This window comes from Rhinopithecus roxellana, chromosome 13 (genome assembly GCF_007565055.1).
Source record: "Rhinopithecus roxellana isolate Shanxi Qingling chromosome 13, ASM756505v1, whole genome shotgun sequence".
NCBI lineage: Eukaryota > Metazoa > Chordata > Mammalia > Primates > Cercopithecidae > Rhinopithecus > Rhinopithecus roxellana.
Genome location: NC_044561.1, coordinates 28,166,644 through 28,180,165, shown reverse-complemented (window position 1 = coordinate 28,180,165; position 13,522 = coordinate 28,166,644). Strand labels below are relative to the sequence as shown.

At 53.4% G+C, this 13,522-nt stretch overlaps 1 protein-coding gene across 3 annotated transcripts in view; it reads right to left on the bottom strand.

Moving 5' to 3' along the window:
• CERK (ceramide kinase) overlaps window positions 1-13,522 on the bottom strand; it is a 55,501-nt gene that overhangs the window by 4,052 nt on the left and 37,927 nt on the right. For 2 of the 3 annotated variants that reach the window (XM_030914102.1, XM_030914104.1), the window contains 7 exons: window positions 13,174-13,248; window positions 10,868-11,020; window positions 6,413-6,518; window positions 4,639-4,715; window positions 3,722-3,910; window positions 3,278-3,483; window positions 1,771-1,979 (listed from right to left, as the gene is read on the bottom strand). In XM_030914102.1, coding sequence (XP_030769962.1) covers window positions 1,771-1,979; window positions 3,278-3,483; window positions 3,722-3,910; window positions 4,639-4,715; window positions 6,413-6,518; window positions 10,868-11,020; window positions 13,174-13,248 — 1,015 coding nt within the window. The remainder of the gene's footprint in view (window positions 1-1,770; window positions 1,980-3,277; window positions 3,484-3,721; window positions 3,911-4,638; window positions 4,716-6,412; window positions 6,519-10,867; window positions 11,021-13,173; window positions 13,249-13,522) is intronic. The other variant, XM_030914103.1, reaches the window with a different exon arrangement.

The window sequence follows — 13,522 nt, the reverse complement described above, 5'->3', positions numbered from 1 at the left end:
GGACGTATTTCAAGAATGCCTGTCCTAATTTTCAAATTATTTCTTTAACAAATACATATACCAATATTAAAAATAATTCCACTTCCTAAACTTGTAAAATGAGTTGACAGAGGAAAGTCCCTGTGCATGGCTGCCTAGGGTGGTGGGTGTTCCTGGGACTTTCCGACGGCCTCCTGCCATCGCCACCCTGCCAGAAAGAAAGGGGGCGCGCGGACCTGGGCCTGGGGAGGGGCAGAGGCCTCCTTCTCCCTTAGGTTTGTTTGGATGCGAATGGGAGAAGCTTTCTTAGAGCCGCAGCTGGCTGGCTGGGGAGTCACTGAAAGTGGGGAGCTGTCCACAGAGATGCCTGCATCCTCTTACATGCTGTGACTTAAAGCACCCAAGGGCCATCTGACACCCAGCTTTCGGTGCAGACGAGCATGGGCCTGCTGACCAGCCTGCCATCGTTCTCACGCGAGCCACACTCTGTTAACAAGTGTCCAGCTGGGCTTTCTTGAAGGAGACCGAGCTCTTACCAACATCTGCCAACAGTTCAGAATCCGCCTAGAGCTGTACAGTACCCCAGTCTCATGTAATTTGCACGCCCACACCTAATTCAATGGCCTTTTGAAAAAATCAGCTTGCTTGTTACTGTCTTTCCACGGAGAAACAATTTTCTTTGCACTCAAATTTCATCTGGTAATGTGATATATTACAGATTTCCAAATACAGTGGGTCCCAGTGGGTGTGAGGAGGACACGGCTTCTCACCCTCCGCCCAGCCAGCCAGAGGAGGGGCGTGGCACCTGCCCCAGGGAGACTGAACATCCGTGTCTGGCCACACCTGCCTCCCCCAGGCTGCGTGGCCTCCAGCACACGGCATCCCTCTGGGGCTCCTCCCCTCCTTCCCATCCTCGGGGTGACCTTCCCAGCCCTGCTGCCTCCTGCCCCTTCATGGACAGAGCACGTGCACTTGGTGACTGACCGTGGCCCTTTAGGCTAACGGTTCCCTGGTGGATTCAGTGGACAAAGGACTGCCCGTAAAGGCAGTTTCCTTTGTTTGCCTTTTTAAATTTTTTTGAGGGCCCCCACTGTAGCCCTTGTGGCCCTGAGTGGGGCTCAGGGCCAGCTTTGAGTGAGGGACACATAGGGTTTACCGCAGCCCCTGTCCAGGAGTGGGGCTCAGGCCAGCTTTGAGTGAGGGAGCTCTCTCACCCAGGCTGGAGTGCAATGGCAGGGTCTCAGCTCACTGCAACCTCTGCCTCCTGGGTTCAAGCGATTCTCCTGCCTCAGCCTCCCGAGTAGCTGGGACTACAGGCGCGCACCATCACATCCGGCTAATTTTTTTTTTTTTTGTATTTTTAGTAGAGACGGGGTTTCACCATGTTGGCCAGGCTGGTTTTGAACTCCTGATCTCAAGTGATCTGCCCACCTCGGCCTCCCACCTTTTGAATTATTCAGGAGAAGAGAGAGAATGCCAGGGCAAAGAGCCAGTCCCAGCCTGGAGCACAGGGTGTGGAAGAGGAAAAGATGAAACGGAGGGGCTTCAAACACCCATGAAAATTATCTGCAAAACAAAGCGCTGCGGACTCGGCGCCCTGGCAGCTTTCCGGAACGTGGGTAATGACATCTCATTTGATATTTGACGTAGGAAAAGAAAAATCATTTACAAAACATTCTTACGTTTTGTGTTATAAAGTCCCGGGGAACCCCCCACCCCGGGTGGGGCAGCCTGTGACAGACACCTCAGGGCTCACGGGGCTGCTGGTGGCTGGAGGACTCCTGCACGCACCTGACCTCAATGGCGGGGCTGTGCAGCACCTCCCCGTCGCAGTTCCAGGAGCTGTTGGAGACGGCACAGCAGCAGGAGGGGTGGCTGCTGCAGATGTGCCCAAAGCGCTTCTTCCCCCCCTCCTTGAGGTCACTGTCCTCGTCCTCCACGTGCTTCGATGTAAACTGGAATTTCTTGACACGATAAACTTCAACAAAAGTGAAGTCAAACTACCAAGAAACAGTGAGAGGGATGATTCAGCTCTAAACGTCATCCGGGTGGGGCAGCAGAAAACCCCAGGCCAACAGCGAGTTCTCTCGGGCCTTGGTGCACACACGGCCCTTCTTGGAGGATGCAGCCGCTTGTGCGGGCCCCTGGGGTTCCCTTTCTGGGTGACCTGACGGCTCAGAGATGAAGGGAAACCTGGCACCCACCTTCCCCGGCGCCCACCTTCCCCGGCGCCCACCTTCCCCGGCACTTGTCAAAATGACTTCTAATGCTTTTAGAAACCACAGCTTATCTACAATGACAAACGCTTTTAACAGAATTCTGATAGTTAATTAGCAGTGATTTATAGAATTTTGTATTCTCTTTTTAACAAGCACTACTTAAAAAGCCACATAAAAATAGCATTAGACTAGATCTTAAATAGAACTTAAGTAAAAAAAGAAATGTGACTAAATTTGGAGACTGTGGCCAAAAGTTCTGCTTCTCCCAACATGACTAGACTTAGGTCTTCCTCTGTGCGGGCTACAGAAAGGTGTGGCAGGAGGTCCCGAACAGAACCCATTTCTGGGAACCTAAAGAGTCTATTTTAAGTGGCCTTCAAGGGCCACTTACATCTTTACTGTATCGCTTTGTTCTGTTTTTAACAGGAAGAGAAACAACAGACAAGAAGTTGTATTATAAACATTCATACCCCTTAGTTTCTGTGCTCAAATATATGTGTGTGTGTATATATGTATATATATGTATGTATATATGTATATGTGTGTGTACATATGTGCGTATATATGTGTGTGTATATGTGTGTGTGTGTGTGTGTGTGTGTGTATGAGATGGAATCTCAGTCACCCAGGCTGGAGGGCAGTGGTGCAATCTCAGCTCACTGTAGCCTCCACCTCCTGAGTTCAAGCGATTCTCATGCTTCAGCCTCCCGAGTAGCTGGGATTACAGGCGTGCGCCACCACACCCGGCTCATTTTTGTATTTTTAGTAGAGATGGGTTTCACCATGTTACCCAGGATGGTTTCAAACTCCTGACCTCAGGTGATCCACCTGCCTCAACCTCCCAAAGTGCTGGGATGACAGGCGTGAGCCACCGCACCTGGCCTCAAAAATTTATCTTTTTAAATGAAATTTTACAAGGAGTCGTTGTAACCAGGAGTTTAAAGTTTGTGAAATAAAAAAAAAAAATTGCCCTTCCTTCCCTTGAATTAAATAATGAATTCCTACAACACATAAACCAGGGATTGCCGGAACATACATTACTCGCCAATGGAGGTTCCACGCAAAAGCACCCCACGTACCTGGTCCTGCTGGTTGGTGTGCCTGATGAGAAATCTCAGAAAATTGAACCTGGAGCATTTCCGGATGAGGATCAGGTCAGAAGACCCGTCTCCCAAGTGGGCAGCTGGGGAGAGGCCCCCAGGGCTCCGGCGACAAGCACAGGACATGTTTGTGGCGTTGATGGCCAGAAACTTCCCACAGACGACCTGCCACTCCTCCACGTCCTCTGAAGCAGAAAGAACCATGGAGACGTCACCGTTCCAGTGGCACCAGGCAGCGTCCTGCACTGGGATGGTGAGAGGCCATCCGGGCTCTCACCTGGTCACGCATTGAGCAGACACTTCATGCAACCGCCTCTTCAGCTCAACACCAAAAACACCCACCACGGAACTGCCCGCTCCCCACAGGAAGGGGTACCCCACGGGTCACCTCCCGGAAGACAGGACTGTTGTCCCTCTCCTTACTTGGTGACTTGGACAATTTAGAACAAGGGTCAGCAAACCACGGCTGTGCGTCACATTCGGCCGCCGCCCGTCTGTGTGTGGCCTGAGCGCTAAGAATGCTCTTCACGTTTCTAAATAGTTGAAAAAGGTCTGGCGCGGTGGCCACGCCTGTCATCCCAGCACTTCGGGAGGCTGAGGTGGGTGGATCACCTGCAGTCAGGAGTTAGAGACCAGCATGGCCAACATGGTGAAAACCCGTCTCTACTAAAAATACAAAAATTTAGCCGGGCGTGGTGGCGCGTGCCTGTAGTCCCAGCTACTAGGGAGGCTGAGGCAGGAGAATGGCTTGAACTCGGGAAGTGGAGGTTGCAGTGAGCTGAGATTGTGCCCCTGCACTCTAGCCTGGGCGACAAGAGTGAAACTCCATCCAAAAAAAAAAAGAGAGAAAGAGAAAAAAATCAAAAGAATAGTATTTTGTGACATGTGGAAATTCTATGAAACTTAAATTTCAGTGTCCATAAATAAAGTTTCATTGGCAGATGGCCACACCCACTCACTGTCCACTGCCTAGGGTGCCTCTGCTGGACAGAGACTGTGTGGTTGCCAGGGCCTGAGGTGGTCACCAGCAAGCCCTCAATGGGAAGTCTGCTGCCCCACATTCTAGAGCACCCAGGACAGGAGTCCAGACTTAGCACCACTACAGCAATTCAGAAAGGGCAACGGGGCCTTTCACAAAGCCTGCTGCCTACACAGTCGCACACAGCAAGTGGCAGTGACCTGATGATGCCTGGGGCTACGGAGAAATGGATTCCTGGTGCCAGACAGGAAAAAGGAAAAGCAAAGGTGGGCGGGGAGAAGAGGCAGTGCCTTGAGAGAGGACAGAAACCAACACTCCAGCACACACAGTGACAACACTGAGCCTGTGTCTTAGGAATTACCCGCAGCTTCCAAACCGTACAGCGCTTTCTTCTGCTCCTCCTCCAGCTGCTGCCTGCTTTGCCTGCAAACAAAGCATCTGAAAGACAAGAATATCATCACCTTTTAAATATGGAGCTGCAGGTGCAATGCGTATGCTTGACACATACAGATGTATTTACATTCTTTACACATACAAAAAAGTTCCATTTCAAAGGCTTAACTAAAAATATTTTTTGGCATATTAGAGGTTTCAGAATGAGACCTACTTTTAAAATGACACATTCAACATGTCCTTCTCTAAAAGGTTTGGACATGAGGAGAAGCACAGCATGAGGACGCTGAGGTGCCACCCAGAGACTGTGTCTGCCTGGCCCTGCAGCTAACATAGCCTGGCTGGGAGAAACGACCAAGGCACTGGTTCCTCCTGCGGACTCCTGGGATGAGGACTCATTTCCTGTCAGATAACAAATCATACAGGGCTTATCTGTTCCAGTCAATAACAAGCAAATAACTCAGAACCATCGGCTTAGAACTTAGTCATTCGCCTGGCACATCCTGCTGGTCTTGGGGGGCTGCTGGCTTCACGCTGTCAAGCAGGACAAGTGTGTGCACGGGTGGAAATCGCTATCAGCCGCCGAGTTCTTGAATGCAGTGACGCAAACAGCATCTGCCTCTAAATATTCTCATTTTACGGTCTCAAATTCTTCACTTAAAAAAGGAAAGGAGCTAGGAGAAGGAGGTTCTGAAGTCTGCATGACTTAAAGGGAAAGGACAAAGTGAGTGTCCTTCACAAAGGCGCAGCTGTCTCCACAGCCCCGTGTCCTCAGCCCCAGGCAGAGCAGAGACAGGATGACCATTCAGGCGCCCTCCATGGCGCCACTAGTGAGGTCATGCGGCCTGGGGCAACGACGTTTAGATTTATTTAAGGTTCTATTTACACGGGTTGGATATTACTGAGTACACTGTGTGGGGGTGGGGGGCGGGGATACACCACCGAGGAGTCACTGCTTGTTCATTCATGTATACACCATTGCAGAGCCTGTACTGGCCAAACCAGGAGAGCACAGCGTTCTCAGCTGTGGTTGACTCCACTCAGCCTCCCCTCCCTGGCGGGACGCCTCTTTCCCTTTGCATCGCCTCTCCCTGGGCGGCTGCCCTGGCTCTGCCCCCCAACCCCTGGCACCAGCCCTTGTTGCCAGCCCAAGCCTTCTTGCTGAGGGTCCTCTGCCTTCCTGTGGGGTTGAGGGCGTGGCTGGCGGGGGCTCTGCTTACTGTAGAGTGGGCTCCTGCCTTGGAGCACGGGGCTAACACGGGTGAGGGTCTCAGCCAGGGGTGCGGACAGGAGGGTCGCTGCTGAGAGCACACACTCCAGCCAGCTCTACCAACAGTCCTGCCACCAGCGCCCTGCACGCGCACGGTCACCGACAAGGCATCTGCCATCCTTTCCTGCCTGCATTTTTCCTCCATCAGGCCCCCACAGGGTGCAAAGGGAACCCCAGCAGGGGCAGACCCTGTGCTCGGCCCCCACTCCAACAGTGGGTGTGGGACCCTCCCCCAGAGTCCGTATCCCTGGCACAGAAGAGGCTGCCTGCGCAGGCCATGAGGACAGAGATGGGGACAGCAAGGCCCACGCACGCCTAGGCCATCATGGGCATCAATAGGCATCGTGTCTCTGGGCACGCTGCATCCAGCACCCTCCACCACATTTGGAAAATACTTCCGCATTCATCTTCCTAATCGTTCTGCTTTATTTCCTGTCATTTGCAAGAGAAACACACAAAAAAATGTACTTACCCTGCCCGGCAGGGTTTCCCATCCCTGGGAGATCCCACCGTGTGTTGTGCAGGGAGGAAGGACACGGTCCCTTCATAGCAGTGGTGGGAGAGAAAGGTCTTCAAACCTGGAAACAGAGTGCAGCGAAGACAGAACATCCACAAGGGTCACTGCTTGGTTAGGGTGCTGTGCTGGGCAGTGTCAGAAACGTTGCTGAGAGTGCATCTGCCTAAACTGTCTGCGGGAGGGAGAGGCCAGGCCTGCTTCAGGCAATGTCACCATTGAGGGCAGTGGCAGGATCTCTACCCTCCCGCAGGACAACAGCACGTCTAGTCATGGTGCTGGTGCCTTCTGACACCCACTGATGCTGGGACAGTCAGGGCTCTGGCCACTGTCAACGCCAGCAAAGCGGGGCCTTTGCCATCAGCCACCCTGCGTAGCCTCGATGACGTGGCCTGTGGGCTCCAGTGGCTCAGGGTCATCCCCTCCACCCCTTCATGAGGGTTGGCGATGCACCCACCTGCCCCACGGCGTGGCCCCCACTGGGGTCAACCACAGCCCCTGTGACGTCCTAAAGAGCTCAGGACAGAGGCCAGGGCCGCTGCCACCCAAAGTCTGGGGCTGCCCTCCAGGCAAATGTGTGTGCTGTCTATGGGCTGCCTGCAGCCTGGCACCCGGGGCTGTCCGGGAAACACCACCCAGCAGGATAGCAGGGACTGGGCAGGAGGCAGGAGGGGGGCCCTGGGGTGCCGTAGGCCACACCAGGAACCAGGCCATGTCCTGAGTGTCTCAGGGCGACATCATTCCTCCGTGTCTGATGCTGGGGCTGGTGCTGCCCTGTATGACATCTGGCAGTGACAGCCTGCAGGGAGCCCGCCCCCAACCTTACCCCGACACACAGAGGCCTCCATCCTCCCCACACATCCCTGCCTGCAGACGGCAAGCCCGCAGCCAGTGTTCACCGTCCAGGGTGGGGGAAGCTGCCGGCAAGAGCGGTCTGGCTCCCAGGACATCTGTGTGCCTGAAACTCAGCTCCCAACTGTCCCCAGGACAGCCCTGCCTGTGGGTCTTGGACCTGGCATGGGCCAGGTGCCTGGAACGCACTCAGTAGGTGGGCCCTTCCAGGCTGCAGCTCCGCCTCCCTGCATGGTGGCTCTGGCCTCTCTCCCTGCTCCTCCCATGGGGGTCCCACGAGGACATCGTGTCCACGGTCCCGGGAGGAGGCCGACCCACCGGTCAGCAACCTTCCAAGCCAGCTCCCCGCTCAAGTGCAGGGAGCTGGGGGGCAGCTGCCTCATCACCCACATGCAGCCTCCAGGGTGGCGCCTCACTGACTTCTGACGTCCCGGTTTCTGTCTGCCCCCAGATGGGTCCCCAGATGTCCTTCCGGCACCTAAAACTCCACTTGGCTCACCAGAATGCGTCACTTCCACACGCTCATTCTCCTTCAGTGCCCTCTGTACTGCCCCAGAACAGCCGGACGCTTTCTGCCTCACAGCCACCGAACCCAAACCCATCTTCTTGAAAGCATCTCAGGCCCTGTGGCCAGGACGGGGATCCCGAGACCCGGAAGGCACCTCCTGCCTTGGGGCTCTCATCCTGGTGGGAGGGACAGAGCTGCAGCCACTGTCTGCGGCGATGGGCTGAGGGCCAAGGGAGGGCCAGGCATGCAGGGGGCTGCCTGCCACCCCACCCCAGCAGGCAGGGACAGGGAGGGGGCGTCTCAGAGGCCTTGCTGGGCAGAGCCACACTGGGCTCAACAAAGGGCAGTTGGGCGAATGGCACAACCCAAACTGCTTCCTAAAATCCTCACGGCTTCTCTAATTTTCTCAGTATTCCCTTTGTTAACAAGCCTTAGATAAATACCTAACTTTTCCATTTCCTAGGTTTTAATTTTCAAGCCACACTAGTTTTTTAATTTCGTTAGATCTTTTTAAGCTTTGTAAAGTTTGCCAAATTACTATTTCTTTCTCTCATAAGAAAAGGGTTAAGATTTCAGTATTAGGAATTACTCGATTTAATTTGATACAGATGTATCTGAAAGCGAACTGCAAAGAGCCGGGAAAGTCGACTGGGCAGCGAGAATGGCACACCTCACGGTCTACATATTCTTCTTTTCTTTTCTCTTCTCTTTTCTTTTTTTCTTTTCTTTTGAGACTGAGTCTGGCTCTGTCGCCTCAGCTGGAGTGTAGTGGCTCCATCTCTGCTCACTGCAGCCTCCACCATCTGTGCTCAAGGGCTCCTCCTGCCTCAGCATCCTGAGTAACTGGGGTGCCCGGCTAATTCTGTTTTTAATTTCTGTGGAGATGGGGGTCTCCCCATGTCACCCAGGCTAAAATTCTACTTTCCTTTTTTCTGAGACAGAGTCTCGCTCTGTTGCCCAGGCTAAAGTATAGTGGCACGATCTCGGCTCACTGCAGCCTCTGCCTCCCGGGTTCAAGCGATTCTCCTGCCTCAGCCCCGAGGAGCTGGGACTATAGGCGCGCACCACCATGCCTGGCTTGTTTTGTATTTTTAGTAGAGACGGGGTTTCACCATGTTGGCCAGGCTGGTCTTGAACTCCTGACCTCAGGTGATCCACCTGCCTCAACCTCCCAAAGTGCTGGGATTACAGGCGTGTGCCACTGCCCCTGGCCAATTCCATGTATTTTTAAAGTTCTCCTTTTCCAGCATTTAAAAGCTGCTGATGTTGCATCCACTGCCTGATGCGTGCAGACTGCAACTCTTGTGTCTGAGCTCGAACCAGCCTTCATTTCTGGTTCATTCTAAGCTCTGTGGTTGGGCAACAGGTTACCACCATCTGGCCCGAGGCCCCAGCAGCAGCGCCGGGAGCCTGGGGGACCTGTGGGTTCCGAGGCCCACCCAGACCTGCCATGTTGGATGCTCTGGGTTCTTCCCTGCAGCCTGGGTTCTTCCAAGCCCTCCAGAGGATGCTGGTGCCCACCACAGTCTGAGGACCCCTGGGCTCAAGGAAGAGTGAGGCAGGGTAAGGGCAACCTCTCTGTGCCTGTTTTCTCAGCGACGCAGGAGTACCTGCTGGGGCGAGAAGAGCACTGTGCAGAATGAAAGCTTTTGGGCTTTGGGGAGCGCGGTGCGGCATTCGCTCACGCTCGTCCTTCTCTGTGCCCGCCGCGGCCTAGCCGTAGGAAGGCAGAATCTTGCCTGGTTTTTTCATGGACACGTCCCTGCATCAAAAACCAGGCCCGGCATAAAGCAGGGGCTCAGTAAATACGTGCTGAGTGAGTGTATTTCACTTACATGGCTAGCTACGGTGTAACTCCAACAAAACCACGAAACCTCATGGAATGAAGTAAAGGATACTTGCGCCTGAAGTTACGGACAAGCTTCTGCAGACATCCCAGGCTGAATTTCTGCACAAAGTTCTTGCCACTTTGACTAATAAGCTCAGAGTGATTATAAAACTATTGTTTTTGGCCGGGCGCGGTGGCTCAAGCCTGTAATCCCAGCACTTTGGGAGGCCGAGACGGGCGGATCACGAGGTCAGGAGATCGAGACCATCCTGGCTAACACGGTGAAACCCCGTCTCTACTAAAAAATACAAAAAACTAGCCGGGTGAGGTGGTGGGCGCCTGTAGTCCCAGCTTCTCGGGAGGCTGAGGCAGGAGAATGGCGTGAACCCGGGAGGCGGAGCTTGCAGTGAGCTGAGATCCGGCCACAGTACTCCAGCCCAGGCGACAGAGCGAGACTCCGCCTCAAAAAAAAAAAAAAAAAAAAAACAAAAAAAAAACAAAAAAAACTATTGTTTTCCAGGTCGGGCGTGGTGGCTCACGGTTATAATCCCAGCACTTTGGGAGGCCGAGGTGGACAGATTGCTTGAGCTCAGGAGTTTGAGACCAGCCTGGACAAGAGGGCAAAACCCTGTCTCTACAAAAATATACAAAAAAAAAAAAAAAAAAAATTAGCTGGTCAAGGTGGCGTGTGCCTGTAGTCCCAACTACTCGGGAGGCTGAGGTGGGAGAATCGCTTAAGCCCGGGAGATTAAGGCTGCAGTGAAGCGTGATCATGCCACTGCACTCCAGCGGGAGTGACAGAGGGAGGCCGTGTCTCAAAAAATTTTAAAAATATATTTAATAAACTATTTTTTTCCAGTTAACACTTCCACTTGACCTGTGTGGGGGGGCCTCTGTCACCTGCCTACCAGATGTGAGAGGCCGGTGGCCTGGCATCGCGGGGTGCCAGCACCTGGGGTTCTGGAGTGAACTGCGTCTGTCATGGTGTCTATTCTGTGGCTTATGCTTGGGTCCAGTAGGCAGGATCTGGTTCAGAGCAATCCAGGTTCCAGTCCAGACCCCGCCACGTTCTGGCCACGGCACAGTTCACGAGGCCCTGAGCTTCCCGTCTATAAGCAGGTGGGGGCCCACCTCTGACGGTGCTTCGTGGATTCAGTCAGGTAACATCTGTGAAGGCAGTGGAGGCACGACCAGTGGGGGGCGAGTCTGCATTATTCTGAGTTACCTGAAAAGTCGTATCTGGCAAGACCCAACCATCGTTTCTTCTCACTGTCCTTGATGATGTCCCCGTAGAAGCCGTAGCCCAGCAGGGACACGGAGTAGCGGAGGAGTGTGCTGTTGTGGTGGACGGAGGACACATCCATGGCCAGCGAGTCCCCTGCGGGAGAGAACAGCCGTGAGGGAAGACAGCCCCGCCCCATCCACTCCATCCCCTTCAATAGCACTTTGCAAACATGGGAGTTATGTTTAAAAAGTGTGACGCAAACACAAGGCATTCAATGCAGGGATTCTCTCTCTTGGGGTGTTGGATGCCATATTTTTTATTCAAATGGCTGAACTTCACTCAAATTTCTAAAACAGGCTTGGGGAGCTGTCCTGTGGGGACTGAACAGGAGCATATCCATGAGGCTCATGAAATGTCATTAACTGAAAGGATGGTGGTTTGAGGATGAAGAAAAAGCACATGGCATTTTAAAACACAAAATCAAGCCAAGCGCAGTGGTTCACACCCGTAATCCCAGCACTTGGGGAGGCCGAGGTGGGTGGATCACCTGAGGTCAGGAGTTCCAGACCAGCCTGGCCAAAATGGTGAAACCTTGTCTCTACTAAAAATACAAAAATTAGCCAGGCATGGTGGCTTGTGCCTGTAATCCCAGCTAGTGGGGAGGCTGAGGCAGGAGAATCACTTGAACCTGGGAGGCGGAGGTTGCAGTGAGCCGAGATCACACCACTGCACTCCAGCCTGGGCCACGGAGTGAGACTCTGTGTCAAAAAATAAATAAAATAGGCCAGGTGCGGTGGCTCGCGCCTGTAATCCTAGTACTTTGGGAGACTGAGGTGGGTGGATCACCTGAGGTCAGGAGTTCGAGACCAGCCTGGCCAACATGGTGAAACCCTGTCTCTACTAAAAATACAAAACGAGCTGGGCGTGCTGGCAGGCGCCTGTGGTCCCAGCTACTTGGGAGGCTGAGGCAGGAGAATCGCTTGAACCCGGGAGGTAGAGGTTGCAGTGAGCCAAGATCACGCCACTGCACTCTAGCCTGGGCAACAAGAGCGAAACTCTGTCTCAAAGTAAAATAAAGTAAAATAGAATAAAATAAAACGTAAAATCAGAAGTAGGCCGGGCACAGTGACTCACGCCTATAATCCCAGCACTTTGGGAGGCCGAGGTGAGAGGCTCACTTGACCCCAGGAGTTTGAGACACAGGGAGAACCCGTCTCTACAAAAAACCACAAAAATTAGCCAGGTGTAGTAATGCACTTCTGTCACCCCAGCTACTTAGGAGACTGAGGTGGGAGGATCGCTTGAGTTCTGGAGGTCGAGGCTGCAGTGAGTCAAAATCATGCCACTGTACTCCAGCCTGGGTGACAGAGTAAGACCCTGTCTCAAAGAAAAAAAAATTCTGATTACAGGCTCACGCCTGTAATCCCAGCACTTTGGAAGGCCGAGGTGGGTGGATCACCTGAGGTCAGGAGTTCGAGACCAGCCTGACCAATATGGCGAAACCCCATCCCTACTAAAAGTACAAAATGAGCTGAATGTGGTGGTGGGAGCCTGTAATCCCAGCTACTCGAGAGGCTGACGCAGGAGAATTGCTTGAACCTGGGAAGCAGAAGGTGCAGTGAGCCAAGATAGCGCCATTGCACTCCAGCCTGGGTGACAACTGGGAAACTCCGTCTCACCAAAAAAAAAAAAAAAAAAAAAAAAATCTAACTGGCTATTTTAAAATACACAATTTCTGTGACTTCAGGTGAGATACAGTAACCCTGTCTACTGGGATGAGGAACAGGCAAGGGCACTAAAGATCTGTCCTGCCAGAGCCCGCCTGAGTGGTGAGTGCCATGGGAAGCCCCTTTTGCTCTTCCTCACCAGGGCTCTGCATCCTGGACTGAACCCTCCAGGCCTCACAAAGGCATGTGTTCCACATCTGGCAGCCCAGGCACAGCTGCCCATGCCCACTGCCATGGGCACCACTGCAGGATGTGGGCGGCTTCCGAGCCTCAGGGCAGCAGCCTCTGGAAGAGGAACTGAGCAAGAGTCAGGTGAGCTGAGTGAGGGCATCGCACATGCGGTGGATTCTGTGGGAAAGAACTCGGCCCACACTGGGCCTGCCCCCAGGATGGCCGTCCTGACAAGGTGGCCTCAGAGCTGGGTGCTGAGTGGGATCACAGCGCAGCGAGCAGAGCAGGGGACACAGCATGACCCACGTTCCAGCACAGGACGGCAGCGGCTGGAACACGCGACGGGGACAGGCCTGGGGCACAGGAGGCCCGGCTGCCACCGTGCGCACGTGCAGAGGAGGGGCTTACCAACAACAATGTGCAATGCTGAGGTTTCTGCATCGCTGGTGCCCACCGTGGAGTAACACACGCAGTCTGTTGACCCTGTAAAGGGAAAAAGAAGGTCTTGAATATCATCAGAATAACTGAGAATTGTAATCGCCTCCCAATTCAGTGAGTGGTACCTCACTCCATTCCTTCCATGGCCCTAGAGTCAACACTAACGAATAAATAGAATTTACCTACAAAATGAATGTGGAAAATACTAGCGTTGATTCCTCAAGAATATTGAGATTGGGCTGGGCGGTGGCTCACGCCTGTAATCCCAGCACTTTGAGAGGCCGAGGTGGGCGGATGACTTGAGGTCAGGAGATCGAGA